General features: G+C 50.3%; 1 protein-coding gene across 7 annotated transcripts; it reads right to left on the minus strand.

Annotated features, from left to right (window-relative positions):
• Positions 1 to 4,906: 4,906 nt before the first annotated feature.
• On the minus strand, positions 4,907 to 22,921 carry MON1A (MON1 homolog A, secretory trafficking associated). Of its 7 annotated transcripts, XM_064367112.1 has the most exons (7): positions 22,720 to 22,890; positions 17,120 to 17,319; positions 9,479 to 9,618; positions 7,478 to 7,963; positions 6,149 to 6,914; positions 5,289 to 5,436; positions 4,907 to 5,191 (listed from the first exon to the last, which is right to left on the minus strand). In XM_064367112.1, exons 3-7 carry the CDS (start codon positions 9,603 to 9,605, stop codon positions 5,051 to 5,053), a joined length of 1,668 nt encoding a protein of 555 aa, XP_064223182.1. In that variant the 5' UTR covers positions 9,606 to 9,618; positions 17,120 to 17,319; positions 22,720 to 22,890; the 3' UTR covers positions 4,907 to 5,050. The 7 variants fall into 7 exon arrangements, with proteins under 7 accessions (XP_064223182.1, XP_012323184.2, XP_012323185.1 ...); XM_012467761.2 differs by lacking the exon at positions 17,120 to 17,319 and having other exon boundaries at positions 22,720 to 22,921; XM_012467762.2 differs by lacking the exons at positions 17,120 to 17,319; positions 22,720 to 22,890 and adding an exon at positions 22,480 to 22,638.
• Between the last annotated feature and the right edge of the window lie 3,524 nt (positions 22,922 to 26,445).

A 26,445-nucleotide genomic window follows, 5' to 3' on the forward strand; every position in this document is an offset into this window, starting at 1 on the left:
TTGTGTGGAAGACCAGAGGGGAGATGTAGGGCGCTTCTCAAGAGATGTTATGGGACGCCACCCTTTGTGGGAAAGGACTGGGTTTTTTTGACGAATCTCGCTCTGTTGCCCAGGCTGGAGTGCAATCGCACCATCTCCGCTCACTGCAACCTCTGCCTCCCAGGTTCAAGGATTCTCCTGTCTCAATCTCTGGAGTAGCTGGGATTACAGGTGCACACCACCACACCTGGCTAATTTTGTATTTTTAGTAGAGACGGGGTTTCACCATGTTGGCCACGTTGGTATTGAACTCCTGACCTCAAGTGATCCGCCCATCTCGGCCTCCCAAAGTTCTGGGATTACAGGTGTGAGCCACCTCACCTGGCTGGGACCATTCTTCCATGTGCTTCTCCTGCGCTATCAGCGACAAGATGGTGTTAGAGGAAGGTGGCCCTGCTCTCTCAGAGCCATAAGAGTCTTAGGATGGGATCTGGCCTTGCTGACTGCACTTCAGAGTCAGAGAGACACATAAGTGGAGGCCCAACCCTAGTTCTGGTCCCTCTTCTGCAGCCTCAGTATATGGAAGCTGTATGATGGGGTTACAACCCACAATATGGGCCTTGGGAAGGACTCCTCCTTACTTCCTGGCTATCAGGGAGGCCTAGTACCCCCTTGACATGGAGGAATCGTGGGCTTTGGCTCTCACTTCCAACCTGCTCTGTAGGCCTTGGTGGACCTTATTCTCTGCAATGAGAATGTAGTTCTGGGCTGGGCTCCATGGCTGATGCCTGTAATCCTAGAATTTCTTTGAGAGGCCAAGGCAGGTGGATGGCTTAAAGCTAGGAGTTCGAGACCAACCTGGGCAACCTAACAAAATTCAACAAAACAAAAAAACTATAAAAAAAATTTTTGAAATAAAATGTATGGCTGGGAGTGGTGGCTAACACCTGTAATCCCAGCACTTCGGGAAGCCAAAGTGGGTAGATCATGAGGTCAAGAGTTCAGGACCAGCCTGGCCAACATGGTGGAAACCTCATCTCCACTAAAAACACAAAAATTAGCTGGGCGTGGTGGTGGGTGCCTGTAATCCCAGCTACTCTAGAGGCTGAGGCAGGAGAATCACTTGAACCCGGGGCGGGGGCGGGTGGAGGTTGCAGTGAGCCAAGATCGCGACACTGTACTCCAGCCTGGGAGACAAAGCGAGACTCCATCTCGAAAAAAAAGAAAAGAAAATGTAGTTCCGATTAGGTGATTTCCCAGAGTTCTCTCTTCTCAGTCTGTTTATGAGGAGTCTGGGTGGGGGAGCCTAGTCCCATACCTACATCTCAGCAGCTGCCCCTTGATAACTGGTCCTCCTGACACTAGACTGAGCCTCCTGGGGGACAATCTTAGCCTCGAAGCCCCCTCAGCTAGATGGGCCTGGACCCTGCAAGATGGGGAAGGTCCACAGGGTGGCTCTAGGCTGTAAACTGTGGGTCCAAAGGCTGTAGAGGATAAGGAGGCTGGGGGAAAGAGGAGCCCTCAGCCTAGCAGGATTTAGCCTGGCTTGGGGAGCTGTATCTCCTCACTCCCCTTTCAGTCCATTCTTCTGTGCCTGCATCCCCTTCCTAACCTGACCTTTGTAAGTGTTGTTCCTCCTCCCAGGAGCACTCTTTCCCTTTCCTCCTTTTGCCACCTAAATGACACCTCCTCCAGGAACCCTTTATGATCCAGACTGTGTCAGGCCCCTCTCCTGGGTCCCACAGATCCAGCACTACACAAACGCCAGCACAGTTTACTCTGGCTACTTCACTCTTCCTCCATCCCCATTGCAGGACTCCCCCTTCTTCCAGCCTGGAGGTCTATGAGCACCTGATGACTGAAAGAGGAAATGGAACTGGGAGTGGCCACACCCAGTGCAGGGATGATACTATGCCCAGAGGTGATATAAAAGGCACTCCTTTTCCAAACCAGAATTGGCCAGGAAATGAATAAACACCTAGGGAAAACCGTGGAATGGTTCCTGCATTCCACAGTCAACACATCTAAAGATAGGCAGGGCAAAACTGAAATGAAACATTCTGTCTGGCACCCAGATAAGGGTTCTGGTGACCCAAATCCCACCTCCAGACTTTCAGAGGGATCTCTGGGGGTTGGGAGGAGACTTCACAAGCTCTCTTAGGTCGCCCCACCCACCCCTTTTCGGGGGTGGGGGTGCAGCAACCATCAGTTGGTTCTCTGCTGCCACCGTGTGGCCACGCTGATCGCTGTCCCCAGGCTGAGTTCCCCTCTAAGGCATCCTTGGTCCTCAACAGCAGGGGTACACAGGAGCACCCCCCTCCCCTTCTCGCCATCTGCCGTCTCTGTAGGAGGGAGCAGTCAAGGTGTGTGGGGGAGGTCAGCTAATGGGGCTCTGCAATGCCAAGTACAAGGGCACCCCCAAGGTAAACTCACCAGGCCTGGCCCATAGCTGGCTAGCACCTGCTCAACTGCCCTAGCCCCTGACGTCCTTGAAGGAATGCTAGCCGTTTCCCCCTCCTTGAGCTCTCAGTCCCCTCTGAATACTGTGCTGGAGAACTAGATCTAGCCTCTTTCTCTAATCCCAAGATCACCTTAGCAGTAGTAAGGGAATCTAACTGCAATATGACTTCATCACATTGCAGTTTATCTGGTGCTGGAGAACCCCAGGCCTTGTGGACTCTTCCAGCTTCACTGCACATGAATAACACTATGTTCTTTTTTTTTTTTTTTTTAAGAGACAGGGTCTTACTATGTTGCCCAGGCTGGAGTGCAGTGGCTATTCACAGGCGCAATCCCACTACTGATCAGCACAGGAGTTTTGACCTGCTCTGTTTCCAACCTGGGCCAGTTCAGCCCTCCTTAGGCAACCTGGTGGCACCCCGCTCCCGGGAGGTCACCAAATTGATGCCAAATTTAGTGTGGACACCCAGTAGGCACAGTGCACTACAGCCCAGAACTCCTGGACTCAAGCGATCCTCCAGCCTTAGCCTCCTGAGTAGCTGGGAGTACAGGCACATGCCACTGCACCTGGCTAGGTTCTTTTTTTTTTTTTCAGAGACAGAGTTTTGCTCTTTCGCCAAGGCTAGAGTGCAATGGCATGATCTTGGCTCACTACAACTTCTACTTCCTGGGTTCAAGCCATTCTCCTGCCTTACCCTCCTGAGTAGCTGGGACTATAGGTGCACACCACCACACTTGGCTAATTTTCGTGTTTTTAGTAGAGACGGTTTCACCATGTTGACCAGGCTGGTCTCAAACTCCTGACTTCAAGTGATCTGCCTGCCTTGGCCTCCCAAAGTGCTAGGATTACAGGCATGAGCCACCGCCCCTGGCCTATACTCAGTTCTTACCAGGTCCTCCCCTTTGCATATGCTGGCTCTTCCACTAGGAACACCTTCCCTATTTGCCTGTCATCCCGCCCCTGATCCCCAAGCAGGTACACCCCATGCTCCTACGTGTCTATTGTCCTATGTACACACATTTATCCTGTTATCTCCCTAGAATATATGCTGAACTACAGAGAAGCTGAGAAACCTACAAGAGTCAGGGTAACCAAAAGAGACACTTAGGGGCTCACTGTTGACCAGAATGCCAGTAACAGTCAGAGACAGCTGGCCTGGCATCACCCAGGCCCCAGAGGCAGTGGTTTGGTATCTTTACCAGGAGCAGGGGAGGAACAAAAGCAGAAAACAGGGATAAAAGAGACCCAGGGCATATGTGCAGAGTGAACAGCACCCACCAAGCCTATGGCTGCTCCCCAAAGGCTTTGGAATATGGGCTGGTAGCCTGCTGCCATGTCCATTCCAATGTGAGCCAGGGTAGGGCCAAGGGCTGGGGCTGTGCTTCCATTTTCTGGGATAATAAATACAACTGTTCCAGCATACCTGGGCCCATGCCACCCACACAGGCTCATTCTTCAACATGGCTTGATTTTAGTGGCAGAAAATATTGGCCAAACTCTCAGAAACTGCATGAGGGTGATTCTCTCTGACAATCTGAAGACCACATTCAGAGGACAGTTTTCTGTGACAAGTACTTACTAGGCCTCTTGGTCGCTGGGGCCAGAACTAGAAGATCCCCTGGCAGTAAAATGGAAGCTTTCTGCACTCTGCCCTGGGTCCTGTGGTAGAATAAATGGGGCTGAGCCTCCTGGATGTCCATGGTGCTCCATGCAGGTCTGCCCATGCCGTGCCAGGGACTAGGGTGACTAAGGAGGACCCAGTGCATGTAGTAGCATCAGCTCTTATGGCAGGCTCAATTCTGCCTTGGAGGGTCAATTGGGCCTTCTCTCAGACCCTCAGCTCACTCTTGGGGAACATTTGGAGGAATGCACCGGTTGAGGTAGAAGAACTGAGGCACACAGCCCTTCATGGGCAGGCCTAAGTAGGGACAGTTTCCTCAGAGGCCTGCAGCTCAAGAGAGGCTGGATTCTGAATTTCAGCTGAACACTGGGTTGCCTCACCAAAGGCTCCCACCAGTACCAGGGCTCAGACTCCCCCGACTCTGACCATCTCTATTATACTCAGCTCAGCCCCTGCTGAACTACAGCAACCCATTAAGCAGAGCCACAGTGAGGGCTCCCAAGGTGTTTGGGTAGTCTTTTGCGGCATGCAGCTGGGGTCGCTACCCAGAAGTGAAAAGAGGGGCAGACAGTAGAGGCTCAGACTGAGTATGGGGTGGAGGAGGGTGGGTAGGGTAGGGCAGTATGGTGCCTGAGAACCTTTTACATGTGGTAGGACTTCAGCTGAACCAAAATGGCCCCAGCCCAAGATCCAACTGAGAATGTGTGTGGCCTCATGCTGGTGCAAGGGAGGGAAGAGAGGGGCTCAAATGTGCTTGTGCCCCTGTGCAGGAGCTAAGGAGGATCCAGTGTCTGTATGTGAGTGAGGGTGGATGGGCGAAGGGACAAGTGACAGGGCTTGACAAGTGTCTTCCCCAAAGCATTTTAATGAACTCACCAACCCACAGTCCCTGCCCGCTGGCTAGGCAAGAGAGGCCATCCCCCATCTGGAGGCTCCCATGGCTTCCCACACCCAGTGGGCCCAGGAACCTGAGCCCACACACATTCCCATCAATAGGTGAGGGGCGTGAGAATGAAGAGGCGGTCTTCCTCTTTGCGGATCCAGCGCATCAGCTTATGGATGGCACTGACGGCTGACGCCTTGGTCCCCAGGGGGCTGTAGCACATGTAGAGCTCAAAGGCGCCTGTCACCTAGAGAAGGGCAAAGGGTGGTCATCTAGGTTAGATGCCCCTCATGGCCTATACCTAGGACCTCCATGAAGCCCAGCCCATCCCAGGGCCACCTTACCCAGGCCAGGAGGTTCTCGTTGGGGCCCATGTAGTAAATGGTCTTGAGTGGGCGAGATGCATTGTGGGCACGGCTGTGCAGGTACTGGTAGAGGCCCAGCAGTCGCTCCTGCTCCTCTTCACTGGTGTACGGGGCCTCAATCTCCGGGCTGCACATGGGGTCGGGTGAGTGGGTTTGCAAAGGAATGACTTCCATTGCTTTCCCTGGAGACTTAGAAACACCTATTCCTATCTAGGGAGACTGTATAATATGTTCTACCCTCTGGATGCTCCCTTAGGATGGGGCATTGTCTCCCCACCACAGCAGGCACCCCAGGACAGGGCTGGGCCCACTCAGACTAGAGCTGTGTCCCCTGCCACCCTCTAAGCTCATGGTGTCTTTGATGACCCCCTTTTGGAGAGGCCAGGTTGAGTTTAGATGTCCAAGACAGAGTGACAGATCTGGAGTAGAGGAAAGGTGAGCTGGGAATCCTCTGGGCCAAATGGGACAAAGGGAGGCCGTATCTTCCCAGCCCCTCTGCTGGGTGAGGGAGCAGAGGAGGACTCTGCTTCCTGGGCTGGACCAAAATGACCCCTAAAGCAGAGTTGCTCCAGGGCAAGGGACCCAGGAGACCTCTGTTCCAGCTTCCTTCCCTGGGTATGTTGAGCATTTCCAGGCTTTCTGGGTAATAAAGTAGAGAGGGGTATGCCCATGGGGTGATGGAGCATCTGGGTCTCTGAGTAAAACAGACTCAGCACACTGATCTGCTTCCAAAGGTCAGGGCAGCTTCAGGGCTACATCTCAGAGCTCTGGACCAAACAGCCTCCCAACTCCACATGTCCCTATTCCCCTAGAGCAGTGCCCTCAAAGCTCTCCCTCACCTGGTGAAGAGTCCCGAGCTCTTTGACTTATAGAGGAAATGGCGCAGGTCAGGGATGCCCACTTGGGCAACGCTGTAGCAGGGTGTTCGCAGTGCCTCTCGCAGGGCCAGGTGGGCTCCGCGCTTGCGAAGGCGCTCCTGGAAGCGGCGGCGGCAGTCAGAGACCGCAAAGAAGTCCTCACGGTCGGTGGAGACGAGCAGCAGGCAGAGGTCGGTGTCAGGTTCTAGGTAAGAGATGTGTGCATGGAAGAAGCCGGCTGCGTTGAATTTGGGCAGGCACACAGGCGTCCAGGCCTCGCCCTCGCGGAAGGACGAGGAGGAACTAATGAGGTTGAAGAGCAGGTGCAGGTCGATGGGGTGCAGAAATTGGTCCTTTCGGCGTACGAGTGCCACGAGCTGGTTGCGGGCCAGCAGGATGGAAAAGACCAGGCTACGCGCACGCGCCTGCTGCAGGCTGGCACTCACAGTGTCGCGCACGGCTGCCGGCAGGGGCAAGCACCGTGCCGCCCCCATCAGGAAGCTGGGGTCTCGTGCCATGAGCTGTAGCAGGTTGTCGGTAATACGCTCTGAACCCGAGAGCAGGCGCCGTAGGTCATAGTTCTGCTTCTGCTGGAAGATATGGCTCAGCTGCGCACCAGTAAGAAGGCTCAGAATCTGGTAGTAGATGTAGAGCAGCTCCTGCGCCAGCTCCTGTGCCGACTGCCGCGTGCGAGCCACCGCCACCAGCACCAGCGGGCTCCGGCGCACGAATACTACCTTGTAGCCATCTGAGGGCGGATGGGGAAGAGGAATGTCAGCCTCAGCTGCAGCTCCCTCCGAACACCGCCTTCCTGCGCAGCTCCTTCGCTTTCCCCATCCTTTCCTCGTTCAGAGCTCTGCACACAGTAGGGGCTTAAGGATGTTCAGGATAAAAACCCATTGCTCCTGCTCCCTGAGGGCTCAGGGCCTATCCCTGCCACTTGCTTCACAGACTAGCTCCCTCTGAAACACATTCTTAGGCTAAGTATTGTCAACTGGCTAGGGCTGGCTGGGTGGAGCTCAGGACCTGGGATTTTTTTTTTTTTTTTTTTGGTCACCTCCCCAGGGAGATTCTCACTCTTTCCAAAGGCAAAGCCCATTCAGAGCCACCTTTGGTCTTCACCACAGCCCCATGAGGCCAGCAGTGTTGTTATCCTCTATTCAGGTGAGGATTTTGAGGTCCAGAGAGGTAGAGGGACTTACCCTCGGTCACACAGCACATCCCAGCTCTCTGGTCTGCGGAAGTCCAAAGCCTGCTATGAATGAACCCTGGCCAGGGGAGCCCTCCCCATTCCCTCTCCAGGTGGCTCACCTGCATGGATGGAGCGGATGGCGTTCTTGTCTGCCTCCAGAAAGGACACCAGGGCCACCATAACACCCATAGTGCTGGAAAGTGCCTCCTCAGACCCATAGCGGGAGTACACAGGCTTCCCTGCCTCACTCAGCACAAAGACATGCTTCTGGTGCAGGCGCCATGCCTCCATGGCATCCTCCTCATCCCCCTCGGCTGTGCCTTCCCTGGGGGGCTCTGTGGCTGGTCGCCCAACTGCCCCTGAGGATTCCAGCCAATCCTCAGAGCTTCCTGGCAGCATCTCTTCCTGCAGGTCCCGGGCCACACCCGTCAGCTGGGTGCTTAGCTCGCTAAAGTCCTGGCTGATCTGGCGCATGTCTGCAGGCAGCGGTGGGGGACCCCTGGCACCTTCCTTGGGGCTGTCCCCGGAAGCTGCCCCATCCTCTGACTCAGTCAGGTCCTCGTAGGAACGGGCATGGACGAACATGGCACCCTCCTGACCAGCACCTGCAGGCCAAAAGCACTGGTGCTTAGAGGGGTAGCTGCTGGCAGACGCTCCTACCAGCAAGGTGCCTAATGTGGTCACTCCAGCATGACTGCCTGTCCTATTAGGGTCAAGCCACTGTTCCCTTCTGCCACTGTCTGCCATGGATCATGCTTCTCTATAACTTACAGCCCACCAGTCTCCTTCCTTCATACTGGAAATAAAACCCAAACCACTCATGGCAGCAGTGGTGGCTGGTATCTGCCTACCTCTCACTCCCATCTCCCAACCCACTCCCTTGCCCATCTTGGTCACATTGGCCTGCATCCATCTGCTCTCAGACACTTTCAACACGCCCCCACCTGCCTCGGGAGCTCTGCACCTGCTGTCAGCTGTCTCCAACCTCCCCATGTGGCTGGCTAATTGTCACACTTCAGCTCTCAGGGAAGATGTTAGTTACTGACCTCCAACCCCAGGCACTCTAATTCTCCCTCTTTGATTTCTCTTGTGGCCCTTGCCAGTTATTGTCCTTCTCCCCAACTACAATGGTACCTGGCAAGGTGTAGAAACCCAGCATGTCACCCTGTGTCTGGAGCACCACCCATACTCAATGAATCACTCTCTCTGGGAGAAAGTTCCCCTACCCCACTCAAGTCATACCTCCTGACTGACTCCACTGTAATGACTCCACAGCCTGTGACTGCCTCAGGGCAAGGACCAGGTCAGTCTTCCTTTATTGGTTTTTTCTTTTTTGAGACAGAAAAAAAAAGTCGCCCAGGCTGGAGAGCAGTGGCACAATCTCAGCTCACTGCAACCTCCACCTCCCACATTCAAGCAATTCTCTTGTCTCAGCCTCCCAAGTAGCTGGGACTACAGGTATACACTACCACGCCCGGCTAATTTTTTTGTATTTTTTTAGTAGAGATGAGGTTTCACCATGTTGTCCAGGCTGGTTGCAAATTCCTGAGCTCAGGCAATCCATCCACCTCAGCCTCCCAAAGTGCTGGGATTGCAGGTGTGAGCTACTGCGCCTGGCCCTTTTATTGCTTTTTTGACAAAATAGTTTAACAGATATATTTTAAGTCTCTCTTACAAATTCAGCCCTGTACCAGGCATTGGGGATATAACTGCCCTGCACTCAAAGTGTTCATGATCTTGTGGAAGAGAGAGATGGGCAATATATGCATAAAGAGATAAAATTATAAAATAATTAGTGTCCTATACAGAGCACGGTCAGAGCAGGCCTAACTTGTGAGGAGGGGAGAAGGAGCTGGGGAAGTGCACTGTAGATACAGGGAACGGAAGAGCCCACACTGGCAGCCAGAAAGCTCAGAGCGAGCAGCATAACATGAAGTGGAGAGGAAGGCCAGATGCAGAATGAGCCCAGCCTCCTGCCTTATCCCCAGAACCTGACAAATACCCAATGAATGGCTGACAAATGCATGTATAAGTGGAAAGGAAAAAGTGGTTGGGAATCTCAATTCCCCCTGAAGCCTGCTCTGGCTGGCAGCTGGCTGAGGCTGTACACCTGCCCATACCTGGCTCCATTCCCTGCGCCAGTCCTGGTGTGGGGCTCTCAGCTCTCTCCACACTCTGTCCATCAGAAGGAATCAATGTGCCATCAGGGCATTCGCTACTTCTCTTCCTCTGCATATCAGTAGCCATCCTTTGGGCTCTCCTGTGGGGCAAACAAAGGCAACATCGAGGGCTATTGGTAGGATCACAGGCATAATCAACAGTGGTAGTAAGTACAGGAAAGTGTCCCTTATCAGGACTCTACTAACTCAAATCCCTAGAAAATGGATTCTGAGAATTCCTTTCAAACATATATATATTGTTCCTTTTCTGATTATAAAAGAAAGACATATTCATTGGAAAAAACAGAAAAGTAGAAATGTCAAGATTTTCCTATTACTCAGGATCTTTCACTGTTCATACTTTAGTGTATTTCCTTCTAGTCTTTTTTTTTTTTTTTTTGAGACAAGGTCTCACTCTGCCACCCAGGCTGGAGTGCAGTGGTACAATCTTGGTTCACTGCAGCCTCCACCTCCAGGGTTCAAGCGATTCTCATGCCTCAGCCGCCCAAGTAGCTGGGACTACAGGTGTGCACAACCATGCCGGGCTAATTTTTCTATTTTTTGGTTTAGACGGGGTTTCACCATGTTGGTCATGGTGGTTGGTCTCGAACTCCTGACCTCAAGTGATCTGCCCCTCTCTGTGGATCACTGTTGTTGTTGAGACAGGGTCTCACTCTGTTGCCAAGGCTGGAGTGTAATGGCACCAACCCAACACAGCTCACTGCAACCTTGACTTGGGCTCAAGAATTCCTCCCATCTTAGCCAGGCGTGGTGGCTCACACCTGTAATCCCAGCACTTTGGGAGACCGAGGCAGGCGAATCACAAGGTCAGGAGTTCGAGACCAGCCTGGCCAATATGGTGAGACCCTGTATCTACTAAAAATACAAAAAATTAGCTGGGCATAGTGGCGGGCACCTGTAATCTCAGCTACTCAGGAGGCTGAGGCAGGAGAATAGCTTAAACCTAGGAGGTGGAGGTTGCAGTGAGCAGAGATTGCCACTGTACTCCAGCCCAGGCAACAAAGTGAAACTCTGTCTCAAAAAAAAGAAAGAAATTCTCCCCTCTCAGCCCCCACAGTAGCACATGCCACTGCCAGCTAATTTTCTTTTCTTTTTTGAGACAAGGTCTGGCTCTCTTGCCCAGGCTGGAGAGCAGTGGCATGATCCTGGCTCACTGCAACCTCTGCCTTCTGGGCTTAAGCCAATATTATATATTATATATATTATATATATATATTATACATCTAAAAATATATGTTATATATTTATATTATATTATATTATATTATATATGTATTATATATATAATATATATTTTTAGATGGAGTCTCGCTCTGTTGCCAGGCTGGAGTGCAGGGGCTTAATCTCAGCTCACTACAACCTCTGCCTCCCAGGTTCAAGCAATTCTCCTGCCTCAGCCTCCCAAGTAGCTGGGACTATACAGGTGGGTGCCACCACACCCAGCTAATTTTTATACTTTTTGTAGAGATGGGGTTTTACCATGTTGGCCAGGATGGTCTTGATCACTTGATTTTGTAATCAGCCCGCCTCAATTCTAAGTTATTTAAATTTATTAATACTCTCAATATCTCACTGAGGTAGATACTATTATTATCACCCCTATTTGAATAAATAAGGGTACTGAGACTGAGAGTGATTAAGTAATTTTGCCCAAGGTCACATATGTAAGTGCTATCGGAGTGTGTCTCCAAAGTGCTGGGATTACAGGCATGAGCCACCACACCTGGCCAATTTCTGTATTTTTTATAGAGACGAGGTCTTTTCATGTTGCCCTAGCTGGTCTCAAACTCCTAGGCTCAAGCAATCCTCCCACCTAAGCCTCCTAAAATGTTGGAATTACAGGCATGAGCCACCACACCCAGCCTGGTCTTTTAGAAAACATATGTAAAATGTAAACAATTAAATAAAACAGATAACAGCAGCTAACAGTTATTCAGTGCCAGCGTATCATGCTAAGAAGTTTCTGTGGATTAATTACCTAATCTTGATCACGCCTCTATGAGGCAGGTGCTCCTGTCAGGCTAGCTTTATGATGAAAGAACTGACACTGAGAGAGCTTAAGTAGATTGCCCAATGTTACTACAGGAAGGAAGCGCTGGATTTGGATCTGGGAGTTGAAACAACCCTGTATGCTGTATCCGGGGTCTCACTCCTGTAATCTTAGCACTTTGGGAGGCCAAAGAGGGAGGATTGCTTGAGCTCGGTAGTTCACCAGCTTGGGAACAAAGTGAGACCTTGTCTCTACAAAAAAATTTAAAAAGTAGCCAGGCATGGTGGCATGTGCCTGTAATCCCAGCTATTAGAGAGACTGACGTGAGGATCACATAAACCCAGCAGGTCAAGGCTGCAGTAATCTGTGACAGCACCATTGCATTCCAGCCTGGGCAACAGAGTGAGACCTTGTCTCAAAAAACTGAAACTAAAAATAAATAAAAATAAAAATTTGCAACAGGATCATTTTGATGCCAAGAGCAAATAAAAAAATTAAAAATAAAAATAAAAATTAACTGAGTTGACCAATAGTTCTTTTTGGATATCTAGGTGTTTGAAGAGAAAGAAGTGAGATATAGCCAACAGGCTTGTCTTCAGGCTGCAGCCTTGCTTTTCTCTAAATATCTTTTTGTACCTTTTGAATCTGGCAAAAGAAGTTGCCTTAACAATTAAAAACAACTACAGACATGACAACTCTTAGCGCCCATGTGATCGCCAGGATAGATTCAGCCTGATCTCCTTGTCTTTCCACAGCCCCAGGCCCAGGTGGAGGTGGCCACAAGTGAATATCTGTGGTAACAGCGCTAGCTGGGTGGCTCACTAAGGCTGGTAGCAAGGCATATCTGGCCTCTAGGGTCCTTGAATGGCAGGCTGAAGGATCCTCACCTTTCAGGCAACATACAGTCCATTCAGGAGGGGATCCATTCCAGGTACCAATCCTTTAGGAAAGAGGGATCTAGCTGGATGGACTAGAAGAGCAGAGACTCAGGGGGGCAAACACTGCAGGCATTCCAGGGGCTCAGGAGGCACTGGTGTTAATGTGAGCAAAGTAGACCTGAGCCTGCCTCCTAGAACACAGAGTCTGGTGGGAATAACTGAGCTCTTGTCCCCTCCTAGCTCTGTAACCTTGGGCAAATGACCCTTCCCTGAGCATGGCATAAAGATAAAGTAGGTGTTCAAAAAAGTTCATGAAAAGGGTGGTCTCAAATAGATAGCATCACCATCAGTAGCATTTGTGTGGTGCCAGCCATTATGTCCAAGAACATTCTCTCTGGACCTGGCACAGCTCCCATCAGGCAGCTCCTGTGTATGTGCCCAAAGGACCAATTTTCAACCTCTTCTTTTTGTCACCTTTAAGTTATGGAATTCTTTCCTTTTTTTGAGACGGAGTCTCACTCTGTCACCAGGCTGGAGTGCAGTGGTATGATCTCAGCTCACTGCAACCTCTGCCTCCCGGGTTCAAGCGATTCTCCTGCCTCAACCTTCCAAGTAGCTGGGACTACAGGCGTGTGCCACCATGCCCAGTCAATTTTTGTATTTTTTTTTTTTTTTTTTTTTGAGACGGAGTCTCGCTCTTGTTACCCAGGCTGGAGTGCAATGGCGCGATCTCGGCTCACCGCAACCTCCGCCTCCTGGGTTCAGGCAATTCTCCCGCCTCAGCCTCCTGAGTAGCTGGGATTACAGGCACGCGCCACCGTGCCCAGCTAATTTTTTTGTATTAATAGAGACGGGGTTTCACAATGTTGACCAGGATGGTCTCGATCTCTCGACCTCGTGATCCACCCGCCTCGGCCTCCCAAAGTGCTGGGATTACAGGCTTGAGCCACCGCGCCCGGCAATTTTTGTATTTTTAGTAGAGACGGGGTTTCACCATGTTGGCGAGGATGGTCTCGATCTCTTGACTTTGTGATCCGCCTGCCTTGGCCTCCCAAAGTGCTGGGATTATAGGTGTGAGCCACCGTACCCAGCTGGAGTTCTTTCTTTAAATGAATCTTTTGCAGAAGCTCAATGTGCAAATAGACAGGGAAGCAGAGCCTGTATCCTGATAGCTGGCCTGGTAGCCACTCCTGCACTGAGCCTGAAGCAACACAGAGCACTTGAGAGGAACCACTCCCAACAGCATCACCCTATGCAGAATAAAACCAAAGGAAAGCTGGCCTCTGTGGCTCACGCCTGTAATCCCAGCACTTTGGGAGGCTGAGGCAAGTAGATCACGAAGCCAGGAAATCGAGACCATCCTGGCCAACAGGGTGAAACCCCATCTCTACTAAAAATACAAAACTTTGCTGGGCGTGGTGGCAAAAACCTATAGTCCTAGCTACTGGAAAGGCTGAGGCAGGAGAATCGCTTGAACCCAGGAGGCAGAGATTGCAGAGAGCTGAGATCGCACCACTGCACTCCAGCCCGGCAAGAGAGCAAGACTCCATCTTAAACAAAGAAACAAAAAGCAAAGGAAAATGGTTGGGGAGATAATTTGGGGATTTTCTAGGCCCCCAATCCCATTCATCAGGACAATCAAGAGTAATGGTTCCCAGCAAGGCTCAGAGCCCAGAAGGCCAAGGTGCAGGCTGCCTTGTCAAACAGTGGGCCAGAGGAACTAAGAGGCTGCATGCCCTCAACAGGAACCTGCAGTAGCATCCATAGAGTTCCCCTCTGAGACTGAAACTAAGAGGAACAATCCAAAACGCCCACTGCAGCAACATAGGGCCCAGGATGGTGAATGCCAAGGAAACTAGGGCACGTCTAAGTATTTTTTGTTTTTGAGATGGAGTTTTGCTCTTGTTGCCCAGGCTGGAGTTCAATGGTGCAATCTCAGCTCACCACAACCTCCGCCCCGCTCCGGGTTCAAGCCATTCTTCCTCAGCCTCCAGAGTAGCTGGGATTATAGGCATGCACCACCACGCCCTGCTAAGTTTGTATTTTTTTTTTTTTGAGACGGAGTTTCGCTCTTGTTACCCAGGCTGGAGTGCAATGGCGCGATCTTGGCTCACCGCAACCTCCGCCTCCTGGGTTCCCGCAATTCTCCTGCCTCAGCCTCCTGAGTAGCTGGGATTACAGGCACGCGCCACTATGCCCAACTAATTTTTTGTATTTTTAGTAGAGACGGGCTTTCACCATGTTAACCAGGATGGTCTCAATCTCTTGACCTCATGATCCACCCGCCTCAGCCTCCCAAAGTGCTGGGATTACAGGCTTGAGCCACTGCGCCCGGCTAAGTTTGTATTTTTTTAGTAGAGTGGGTTTCTCCATGTTGGTGAGGGTGGTCTTGAACTCCCGACCTCAGGTGATCCGCCTGCCTCGGCCTCCCAAAGTGCTGGGATTACGGGGGTGAACCACCACTCCCAGCCACATCTAAATTTTGAGCAAGAAGACACAAGCCATGTGAAAATCTCATAGACCAGTAATTCCAAAGCTATCCTAAAAGCCAGAGTGGGCTCTGAGAGATGAGTCTGCCCATATGCAGGCCAAAAGCAAGCTGCTCCTGACAGTGTTAGGGTTGTGGCCAGAGCTTCCAGGAGACAGAGGTTGCAGTGAGCCGAGATTGCACCACTGCACTCCAGCCTGGGCGACAGAGTGAGACTATGTCTCAAAAAAAATAAATAAATAAGGAGAACTTCCAGTGATTCCCACCACTACCTCACCTCATGTGCCAGGCTTTGCCTTCCCCCGCCCTTTTTTTTTTTTTTAGACGGATTTTCACTCTGTGGCCCAGACTGGAGTGTAATAGTGAGATCTTGGCTCACTGCAACCTCTACCTCCCTGGTTGAAGCAATTCTCCTGCCTCAGCCTCCAGTCTCCTGAGTAGCTGGGATTACAGGTGCATGCCACTATGCCTGGCTATTTTTTTTTTCTTTTTGTAGAGATGGGGTTCCACCATGTTGCTCAGATTGGTCTCAATCTCCTTATCTCATGATCCACCCACCTTGGCCTCCCAAAGTGCTGAGATTACAGGCATGAGCCACCACGCCCGGCCAGTTCTCCCTTTTTTTGAGATGGAGTTTCACTCTTGTTGTCCAGGCTGGGATTACACTAACCCGCCACCTTGCCCAGATAATGTTTATATTTTCAGTAGAGACAGGATTTCACCATGTTGGTCAGGCTGGTCTCAAACTCCTGACCTCAAGTGATCCATCTGCCTCAGCACCCCAAAGTGCTGGAATTACAGGCATGAACCACTGTGCCTGGCCCCTTCTTCTTACTAAAGATGAGCTGTTCGTGGTCCACAGAGGCTAACTCCTCCATGTGTATACCAGGTCCTAGCCCCTTTCACCTACTTAGGCACATGGCTTCAGCAGCTGTCCCTCCTCATCAGTTTCCCCTTCTCCCTTATCCATTACCAATATGCTGATGTTTCTTCTGTCTTCAAAACACTTTCCCAGCAGGGCTTGGTGGCTCTTGCCTGTCATCCTAGCACTTTGGGAGGCCTAGGTGGGCAAACTGCTTGAGCCTAGGAGTTTAAGACTAGCTTAGGCAACATGGCAGAAACCTATCTCTACAAAAAGTACAAAAGATTAGCCAGGCGTGGTGGCATGCACCTATAGTCTCAGCTACTTAGGAGGCTGGGGTGGGAGAATCTCCTAAGCCCAGGATATCCAGGCTGCAGTAAGTGGTGATCACACCACTGTACTCCAGCCTGGGTGAAGGGAGTGAGATCCGGTTTCAAAAACAAACAAACAAACAAAAAAACACCCTCCCTTGGGGGTGTTTACTTTGTAATAATTCATTGAGCTAAACTTATGATTTGTGAACTCTTCTTTATGTTTCTTTTACTTCGAAGTTAAAACAAATTTCCCCTTAACTTTACATTCCTCACTAGCTACTACTGCCCTTTATAAAAAAACAAACAAACCCCCTCAAAATGGCAAATAATATTTGGAGTTTGCACTAGGTAGGCTAGACTATCCTGTGTAACAAATGGATGCCAAATGCTAGAGGGTTTATACTCAAAGATCTTTTTTTTTTTTTGAGATGGGACTCTTACTCTGTCACCCAGGCTGGAGTGTAGTAGCACCATCTTGGCTTACTGCAACCTCAGCCTCCAGGGTTCGAGCGATTCTTCTCCCTCAGCCTCCCAAGGCACGCCACCACACCCCGCTAATTTTTGTATTTTTAGTAGAGACGGGGTTTCACTATGTTGGCCGGGCTGGTCTCGAACTCCTGACCTCAGGTAATTCTCAGCCCTGGCCTCCCAAAATGCTGGGATTATAGCCATGAGCCACCGTGCCCAGCCCCAAAGACCTATATTTTGATCACACAAAATCTACTGTGGGACTGGTAGCAATTCAGACTAGCTCCCTTTCAAGCAGTGATTCAGGAATCCAAGCCACTAGCATCCTATAGTAACTATTCGGAACATATGCCTTCCACATCACCTCGCAGGGGAAGACAGAGCTGGAGGATCATATACTAGCTCTTAAATACTTTAAAATAAAAAATACTTCGTAGCTCAGTATGGCCAGAACTAGTGATGTGGCCAGAGGGACTGGGAAATGCATGGAGCTCATGGATATCTGGAAAGCAGTAATTGTCTCTGCCACAGCCTCTCCATTTCTCCCATTTTCTCTAAACCAGTTCCAAACAGAATCTTACCTCCATTACACCACCAACACTGCTCCCATCAAGGTCACTAATGACCTCCAGGATCATCTCACTTCACCCATAAATAATAGATGATTTTGTTATTTCCTTTCTCTTGAAGCATTTTCTCCTCTTTTATGTCACACCACTCCTTTCTTGGTTCTCTTCTGACCTCATGGACTACTCCTTCTGAGTCCTTTTTGCAGTTCTTACTGTAAAGGGGCACAGAATTCAGTCCTTGGATGTCTTATCTGTCTTCCCTCAATCCCTTGGGGATTTCATTTTGTCTCATAGTTTTAAATTCCTTCTACACATTAATAATTCATTTTTTTTAATTTCCAGCCCCAATCTCTCTTCTGATTTACAGAGGGACACACATTTAACTATCTACTTCATGTTATCTCAAGGTTATATGCCCAAAACTGAACTCCTTAAAAAGGTCATCTCCTGGCCAGGCATGGTGGCTCATGCCTGTAATCCAAGCACTTTGGGAGGCCGGGGCGGGTGGATCACCAGGTCAGGAGTTTGATACCTGCCTAGCCTGTCTTTACTAAAAATACAAAAATTAGCCAGGTGCAGTGGCGGGCGCCTGTAATCCCAGCTACAGGAGGTTGAGGCAGGAGAATCACTTGAACCCAGGAGGTGGAGGTTGCAGTGAGCTGAGATCGTGCCACTGCACTCTAGCCTGGGTGACAGATCGAAACCCTGTCTCAAAAAAAAAAAAAAAAAAGATCTCCTTAAAAAGTTGCTCTTGGCTGGATATGGTGTCTCACACCTGTAATCCCAGCACTTTGGGAGGCCAAAGCAGGCAGATTTCTTGAGCCCAGGAGTTCAAGACCAGCCTGGGCAATATGGCAAACCCTGTCACTACAAAAATTAGCCAGGCGAGTGGCCCACGTCTGTGGTCCCAGTTACTCAGGAAGCTAAGGTGAAAGGATCACTGGAACCCGGGAGACAGAGGTTGCAATGAGCCAAGATTATGCCACTGCACTCCAGCCTGGGCAATAGAGTGAGACCCTGTCTTTAAAAAGAAGAAAAAGAAAGGGCCATGCACAGTGGCTCACACCTGTATTCTGAGCACTTTGGGAGGCTGGGGCAGGCAGATCATAAGGTCAGAAGTTCAGGACCAACCTAGCCAATATGGTGAAACCGTGTCTCTACTAAAAATACAAAAAAAATGTTCTGGGTGTGGTGGCACATTCTTGTAATCCCAGCTACTCAGGAGACTGAGGCAGGAGAATTGCTTGAACCCAGGAAGGAGAGGTTGCGAACCGACATCGAACCACTGCACTCCAGCCTGGGCAATAGAGCAAGACTACATCTCAAACAAAAAAAGAAAGAAGTAGCCACTACACTCCAGACTGGGTGACAGAACAAGACCCCATCTCTAAAAAAAAAAAAGTTGCTTCTCTCAGAGTTTTCACCAACTCAGTGAAAGATAATTTCAGGGCCAGGCACAGAGGCTCATGCCTGTAATCCCAGCACTTTGGGAGGCCGAGGTAGGTGGATCACCTGAGGTCAGAGGATCAAGACCAGCCTGGCCAACATGGTGAAACCCTGTCTCTACTAAAAATGCAAAATTAGCCAGGTGTGGTGGTGCATGCCTGTAACCCCAGCTACTCAGAAGGCTGAGGCAAAAGAATTGCTTGAATCTGTGAGGCGGAGGTTGCAGTGAGCAGAGATCATGCCACTGCACTCCAGCTGTGGTAGTCAGCCTTCAAGATGGTCTCTAGCGATCCTCAACTCCTGCTATGTGTGCCTTTTTTTTTAAAATATATATATATTTTATTGCATTTTAGGTTTTGGGGTACATGTGAAGAACATGCAAAATTGTTGCATAGGTACATACATGGCAATGTGGTTTGCCGCCTTCCTCCCCATCACGTATATCTGGCGTTTCTCCCCATATTATCCCTCCCCAACTCCCCACCCCCTGTGCATGCCTTTGCATACTCCCTTCCCACACTGAGCAGGGCTGACCTATGCAACCAATAGGATACTGTGTAAATAACAATATATGGCTGGGCACAGTGGCTCATGCCTGTAATCCCAGCACTTTGGGAAGCCGAGGTGGACAGATCACTTGAGGTCCAGAGTTTGAGACCAGCCTTGGACAACATGGTAAAACCCTGTCTCTACTAAAAATACAAAAATTAACCAGGTGTTGGGGTGGGTGCCTGTAATCCTAGCTGTTCAGGAGGCTGAGGGATAAGAATCACTTGAACCATGGAGGTGGAGGTTGCAGTGAGCAGAGATCACACCACTGCACTCCAGCTTGGGTGCCATAGCAAGACCCTGTCTCAAAAAAAGAAACAAATGAAAAAACCCCCAAAAAAACATGTGACTCCTGAGGCTAGGTCATGAGTGATCCTGTGGCTTTTGCCTTATTCTCTTGGATCACTCCCTCTAGGGAAAGCCATCAGCCATGTTTTGAGGACATGTAAGCGGCTCTACGGAGAGAACTTCATGGCAAGGAACTGAGACCTCCTATGAACAGCCAGTACCAAGTTGCTAGTCATGAGTGAGTCATCTTGGAAGCAAATCATCTAGGCCCAGTCAAACTTTCAGATGATTGCAACCTAATAAGAGACCCTGAGCTTGACTCATCCAGCTAAGCTGCTCCCAAATTCTTGACCCACATCACTGCACTCCAGCCTGGTGACAGAGTGAGACTCAGTCTCAAAAAAAAAAGAAAAGAAAAGAAAAGAAAAAGAAAAATGGAAGGGAAAACTGAAAGATCTCTGAAGAATACCCAGCTCTGTCACACCTATGATATGGCCTCTGGAAACCCCTGCCTATGGGGATGACTTCTCATTGGTGGTAGTCAGATGTTCAGGAACAATGGCTCTGAAGTTAGAGGGACCTGGATTAACCTGGCCTGGTCTCAGTTTTCTCATTTATTTTTTTATTTTATTTTATTTTTTTGAGACAGTCTCACTCTGTCACCAGGCTGGAGTGCAGGGCCATGATCTCAGCTCACTGCAACCTCTGCCTCCTGGGTTCAAGTGATTCTCCTGCCTCAGCCTCCAGAGTAGCTGGGACTACAGGTGCGTGCCACAATGCCCAGATAATTTTTGTATTTTTAGTAGAGATGGGGTTTCACCATGTCAGCCAGGATGATCTTGATCTTTTTTTTTTTTTTTAATCATCTGGGTGCAGGTAGGCTAAGGCTGAAAAGGGTGTTAGCTGATCTCGATCTTGATCTCTTGACTTTGTGATCCGCTCACCTCAGCCTCCCAAAGTACTGGGATTACAGGCGTGAGCCACCCTGCCTGGCCAGTTTTCTCATTTATAAAATGGGATGATAGTACCGATTCCTTGGGTTGTGGGAAGATTAAATGAAATAATCCATGTAATTTGGTTACATACTCAGCTGCTCCCATTAGCACATCCTGATTATTCTTACTTAGCATTCAGACCATGTGTGACTGCACTTATAAGACCACATGAATCCAGTGGTCTGTGCCATGTAAATCAGGCCTCTGAGATTTTGCTCAGCCTGCAATGGCATGTGCAAATATGCTTCTGACCTTGTAAAGCCAGGTGGGCTCTAGCCTCAAGCAACTCACCTTCAGGCTAGGGGTGTCTCATAGACAGCTGGGAGTCAGGTCAAAGAGCTGCCTTATAGATAGCTGGGAGTCCTCCAGGCTAAGTGTCCTATAGGAATGGGAGTTCCTCCAGGCTAACTGGTTGTTCACTGGCTCTGGAATTGCAAGAATAGACAACTGGCTCTCTGCTGCTATTGGAAGTCTCTCCTAAATTAAACTCCTTAATTAGTTGGGCATGGTGGCAGGCGCCTATAATCCCAGCTACTCAGGAGGCTAAGGCAGGAGAATTCATTGAACCTGGGGTGGGGCGGGGGGTGGAGGTTGCAGTGAGCTGCTATCTTGCCATTGCACTCCAGCCTGGCAAGTGGAAATTCCGTCTCAAAAACAAAACAAAATCCTTGGTCTGCCACACGCCACTGCTCTGTGACCTTGCACTTTTGGTTCAAAGACCCAAACAAGGTCTATAATAGCTTACTTATTCCGTCCTCAGGGCCCACTCTCCACTGATCCCCTGTGGACTTTAGCTGACTAAGCCCAGTATGGCTGAGTGGTACCCAGCATGATACCTGCATGGGTAAGGGTTCAGTGCAGGCAGGATCAGCTGGCCAGGGCTAGTGGATGCTTCCTTCACAACAGTTCTCCTACCACCTGAGATCATACAGTATCTCAGCATCTGCTAGGTCAGTCTGGGGTCTAGCCGGAGGGCTGATGAAGCAAACAGCTCTCTGAATGTTTACTCTGGAAACTCAGACAGGGAGGCTGAGTGAATCACAGCAAAATCCACCCTAACCCCCATAGGAGCCAGAACTGTGCAACTGAAGCTCCTGGGAGGCTAGAATTGAAGAAGTTAGGCAAAGGAGGTCTCTTAGAACCAGCCCCAGATGCCCCTATAGGACCTTTTTCAGACAACAGGTCTAGAAGCTCCAGGACTTGCTTTTCCTAGAAGTGCCCTGCTATGCCTGTGAGCAATGTCACCAAACAGGTTGGTTCAATCAGCCCTTCTAGCATGCCTCTCTTTCTCAGGCAGCCCTGGAATAGAGAAGGCCTTCACGAGCCCCTCCCTACTGGCTCTCTACTACTCCTGCTCCCTCTTCCCGCTTGGATAGTACTTCATTTTACCTTAACCCTTGGAGCGGTCTGTCTGGGAAGGAGGTGCCAGGATCCAGGATGTGTGGCAGACAAGGCCCAGGTGAGGCTGTGCTATGGCTGCTTCAGCAGGATGCTTATTCCACGCTGAGATCATAGTCTGGTCCTTGTCACTTCTGGAGGTCACTCCTCTCCCTGACAAAGGCTGCTCACCCTTCCTCTGCAAACTTGCACCCAGAAAGGGTGGCTAACCCAGTACAAGGGACAGCCCAGTTATCTGCACCAGGACACTCTGGAAAGCAAAGTCCAGCTGGGCACGGTGACTCATGCCTGCTAATCCCAGCAATTTGGGAGGCTGAGGCGGGTGGATTACCTGAGGTCAGGAGTTGGAGACCAGCCTGGCCAACATGATGAAACCCTGCCTCTACTAAAAAAAGTACAAAAACTTAGCTGGGCTTGGTGGTGCATGCCTGAAATCCCAGCTACTTAGGAGGCTGAGACAGGAGAATCGCTTGAACCTGGGAATCAGAGGTTGCAGTGAGCTAAGATCACGCCATTGCACGCCTGGGGAACAAGAGTGTGAAACTCCGTCAAAAAAAAAAAAAAAAAAAAAGCTAAGTCCCAAGCCCCTTCCAGGTGCTGCCCCGCTCATGCCAGTCACCTCTGTTGCTTTTTGAGAAGGCTCTACCAGCCGAATGTGTGTGGGTTTGTTGGGTGGCGGGGGGAGAAGAGTCCTACCTGGCCACTGTCCCCTATCGGACCTCGCCCTCCCAGCCAAAGGATGAGTTCCAGATCTCGCCTTTTGTATTCCCCAGCTGGGGGCCAGCCGGCTGAGAGACCCCAGGAAGACACAGTCCTCCCATTGCAAACGATAGCATTGATGGCTGAAGGCCCCTGTCTTCAAGCCCCTCCCTCCAAAGATGACAGCTCTCCAGTCTCTAGGTGCCTACAGGCCACGTGGGCTGGCAGTCGACTCACCTGTTTCTCAGAGGGGCCCAGGACGCACAGAAGGGGCTGGTCACTGCCCTCTGCCGGACCCCTGGGGGGATAAGGTTGTCTGCCTGGGTCCGGCCTGAGGGTACAGCTTCCCGGGGCCCCGGCCCCCTGCGTACACAGACATGGCCACAGCGCCGGCACCGCGCCCTCCCACCGCCCTCACCCGGCCGCCGGTGCAGGAAGACAGCTTTCGCCGGACTCTCGCGGCTAAGGCCCAGCTCCAGCCGCTTAGCTCGACCCGGCCCGCCCCCGGGGTGCATTGTGGGAAATGTAGTCCGTAGCGCTCGGCCGCCTACGGCGCCGCGGGACTGATTCTGGGTTCCTCATCCCGGCAGAGCCGCGGGCAGGTCCTGACCCGGGTCCGGGATTGCTTCACCCGGCGCCGCCTTCTAAGGACCCGGGCGCCTCCTCGGAGCCTAGAGCCTCACGCAGACCGCACACCTGGACTCTCGGCCTCTCCGTCCGAGCCAGCTAGCAGTTCATTTCAAGGGAGAGAAAGGGACCTTAGGGTTGTTTCCCCCACTGATTGTGGAAAGTCAGTGCAAGTTTTTGGGGCTGGATAAATGTCATTAGTGGGCCCAGCCACACAGGCTGTAAAGGATGTGGGCATGCGCAAAAGTTGCGCAAATTGTTTCTAAAAACATTTGTAGCCATGTTTTAATTTATCAGTATAATGCTCTAGAACAGTAGTTCTCAACTCTGACGGCACATAGAATAACCTGGGGAGCTTTAAAAAAAAAAAAAAAAAAAACTGGGCCGGGCGCGGTGGCTCACGCCTGTAATCCCAACAGTTGGGAGGCCGAGGCGGGCGGATCACTTGAGTTCAGAAGTTCGAGACCAGCCTGGCCAACATGGTGAAACCCCGTCTGTACTAAAAAATACAAAAACCAGCCAGGCGTGATGGCGCGCGCCTGTAAGTCCCAGCTACTCAGGAGGCTGAGGTAGGAGCCTGAGGTGGGAGCCCAGAAGGTCGGGGCTATGTTGAGCTGTGATCATGCCCCTGCACTCCAGCCTGAGCATAGAGCGAGACACTGTCTCAAAAACAACAAAACTAATGCCTGGACACCAGCCCTAGAGATTTTGATTTAATTGAATTTGGAGTAGGGTGGAGTGTCGGGAAGCCAGGCATCACTATTGTTTTAAAAGCTCCCCAGGTGATTTGCCAGGGCAAAGAATCATTGTTTATAATTTCCTAGACGCAAAGCAATAAAAACAACAGGAAAACAAGCAACAACAGGCTTTCCCAAATGGCCCTTATTTTTAGAGACGGTTTTAAAAAGTAAAATTAGGGTCGGGCGCGGTGACTCACGCCTGTAATCCCAGCACTTTGGGAGGCTGAGGCGGGTGGATCATGAGGTGAAGAGATCGAGACCATCCTGGCCAACATGGTGAAACCCCGTCTCTACTAAAAATACACAAATTAGCCAGGCGTTTGGTACGCTCCTGTAGTCCTAGCTACTCAGGAGGCTGAGGCGGAAGAATCGCTTGAACCCGGGAGGCGGAGGTTGCAGTGAGCCGATAATGCGTCACTGTGCTCCAGCGTGAGGACAGAGCAAGACTCCGTCTCAAAAAAAAAAAAAAAAAAAAAGCAAAATTAGGGATTGGCACTACTGCTTATGTCTTTTCTGAAGCAATTAATTCACTTTATAGCCTTATGGCTAATTCTCCCAACAGTTATAGGATGAAAGAAAAAGTCCCGAATCACTCCTCTGACTTTCCCTGCTGTTCCACAAGCACCTGGGGGCGGTGTCCTGTCCCTCTCTGAGCCCTACACTGGAGTCACTGTAGAGCTCCACCCGTGGGCTTTTCTTCCCAGTCTCGGATGGCTGCCACCTGTAGCCCGCTACCACAACACTGGCCTGTGACTGACATGATGACAAAGTTGTGGCCTTTAACTGAAGATGTGTTTGTATAAGGCTATCAAGTTATTGGACATAGTCCAAGGGAATCTTTCTCACCCCCATGCCCCTCAATTTTAGGTAAGGACATAAGAAAATGCCCTATTCCTAGGCCAGGCGTGGTGGCTCACGCCTGTAATCCTAGCACTTTGGGAGGCTGAGGTGGGTGGATCACCTGAGGTCAGGAGTTCAAGACCAGCCTGGCTATCAGGGTGAAACCCCATCTTTAAAAAATGGAAAAAAAAATTAAAAAAAAAGAAAGAAAAGAAAATGCCCTATTCCTTAACTGGGAGTCTCTCCTGGTCTCCACAGGTCACTCAGACCTTTATCTCCTCATTAACTCAGAAGTCCAAGTTCTCTCTCTTAGGGCAAGAATCATTTATACAGTTTATTTTTTTTCTCTAATAATACTATAAGAGTTTGACCCGGCCGGGCGCGGTGGCTCACGCCTGTAATCCCAACACTTTGGGAGGCCGAGGCAGGTGGATCACGAGGTCAAGAGATCAAGACCATCCTGGTCAACATGGTGAAACCCCGTCTCTACTAAAAATACAAAAAAATTAGCTGGGCACGGTGGCGCGCGCCTGTAATCCCAGCTACTCAGGAGGCTGAGGCAGGAGAATTGCCTGAACCCAGGAGGCAGAGGTTGCGGTGAGCCGAGATAGCGCCATTGCACTCCAGCCTGGGTAACAAGAGCGAAACTCCGTCTCAAAAAAAAAAAAAGAAAGAAAGAAAGAAAAAAGAAAACTAAATTTATTTGTCTTCTATGGAGATTAATGAAATATAGGCAGGATTTGGCCAGGCATGGTGGCTCATGCCTGTAATTCCAGTACTTTGGGAGGCCAAGATGAGAGAATTGCTTGAGGCCAAGAGTTCAATACCAGCCTTGTCAATATAGCATAGTGAGACCCCCCAACTCTAAAAAAGAAAAGAAAAGAAAGAAAAAAAAATAAAGAAAAGAAAATAAGTATAGCCAGGACATTTAAGTGCCAAGCAGAGAATGTTATATCTTGACTTAAAATCCCCTTCCTTCTTTCCTTCCTTCCTCCCTCCCTCCCTCCCTTCCTTCTTTTTCTTTCTTGACAGTCTCATTCTTGTTTGTGATCACAGCTCACTTCAGACTTGATCTCCTGGGCTCAAGCAATTCTTCCTGCCTGAGTTTCCGGAATAATTGGGAATACAAGCCTGTGCTACCAAGCCAGCTCATGGGTCAAACTCTTTTTTTTTTTTTTTTTTGAGACGGAGTTTCGCTCTTGATACCCAGGCTGGAGCGCAATGGCGCGATCTCGGCTCACCGCAATCTTCGCTTCCTGGGTTCAGGCAATTCTCCTGCCTCAGCCTCCTGAGTAGCTGGGATTACAGGCACGCGCCACTGTGCCCAGCTAATTTTTTTGTATTAGTAGAGACGGGGTTTCACCATGTTGACCAGGATGGTCTCGATCTTTTGACCTCGTGATCCACCCGCCTCGGCCTCCCAAAGTGCTGGGATTACAGGCTTGAGCCACCGCGCCCGGCCCAAACTCTTTTTTTTTTTTGAGACGGAGTTTCGCTCTTGTTACCCAGGCTGGAGTGCAATGGCGCTATCTCGGCTCACCGCAACCTCTGCCTCCTGGGTTCAGGCAATTCTCCTGCCTCAGCCTCCTGAGTAGCTGGGATTACAGGCGCGCGCCACCGTGCCCAGCTAATTTTTTTGTATTTTTAGTAGAGACGGGGTTTCACCATGTTGACCAGGATGGTCTCGATCTCTTGACCTCGTGATCCACCCGCCTCGGCCTCCTTTTTTTTTTTTTTTTTTTTTTGAGACTGAGTC

The sequence above is a fragment of the Aotus nancymaae genome, unplaced genomic scaffold (assembly GCF_030222135.1).
Source record: "Aotus nancymaae isolate 86718 unplaced genomic scaffold, 86718_ANA_hifiasm-v0.15.2.pri h1tg000067l, whole genome shotgun sequence".
NCBI lineage: Eukaryota > Metazoa > Chordata > Mammalia > Primates > Aotidae > Aotus > Aotus nancymaae.

Bases quoted from the DNA above. Each gene is read 5' to 3' on its own strand.
- MON1A (XM_012467761.2), bottom strand. From the start codon at position 9,605: ATGGCTACTGATATGCAGAGGAAGAGAAGTAGCGAATGCCCTGATGGC. The intron at 6,915-7,477 runs GTGAGCCACCTG...ATCCGCCCTCAG, and splicing joins CATCCGCTCCATCCATGCAG to ATGGCTACAAGGTAGTATTC. The intron at 5,437-6,148 runs GTGAGGGAGAGC...CCCCATGTGCAG, and splicing joins AGCTCGGGACTCTTCACCAG to CCCGGAGATTGAGGCCCCGT.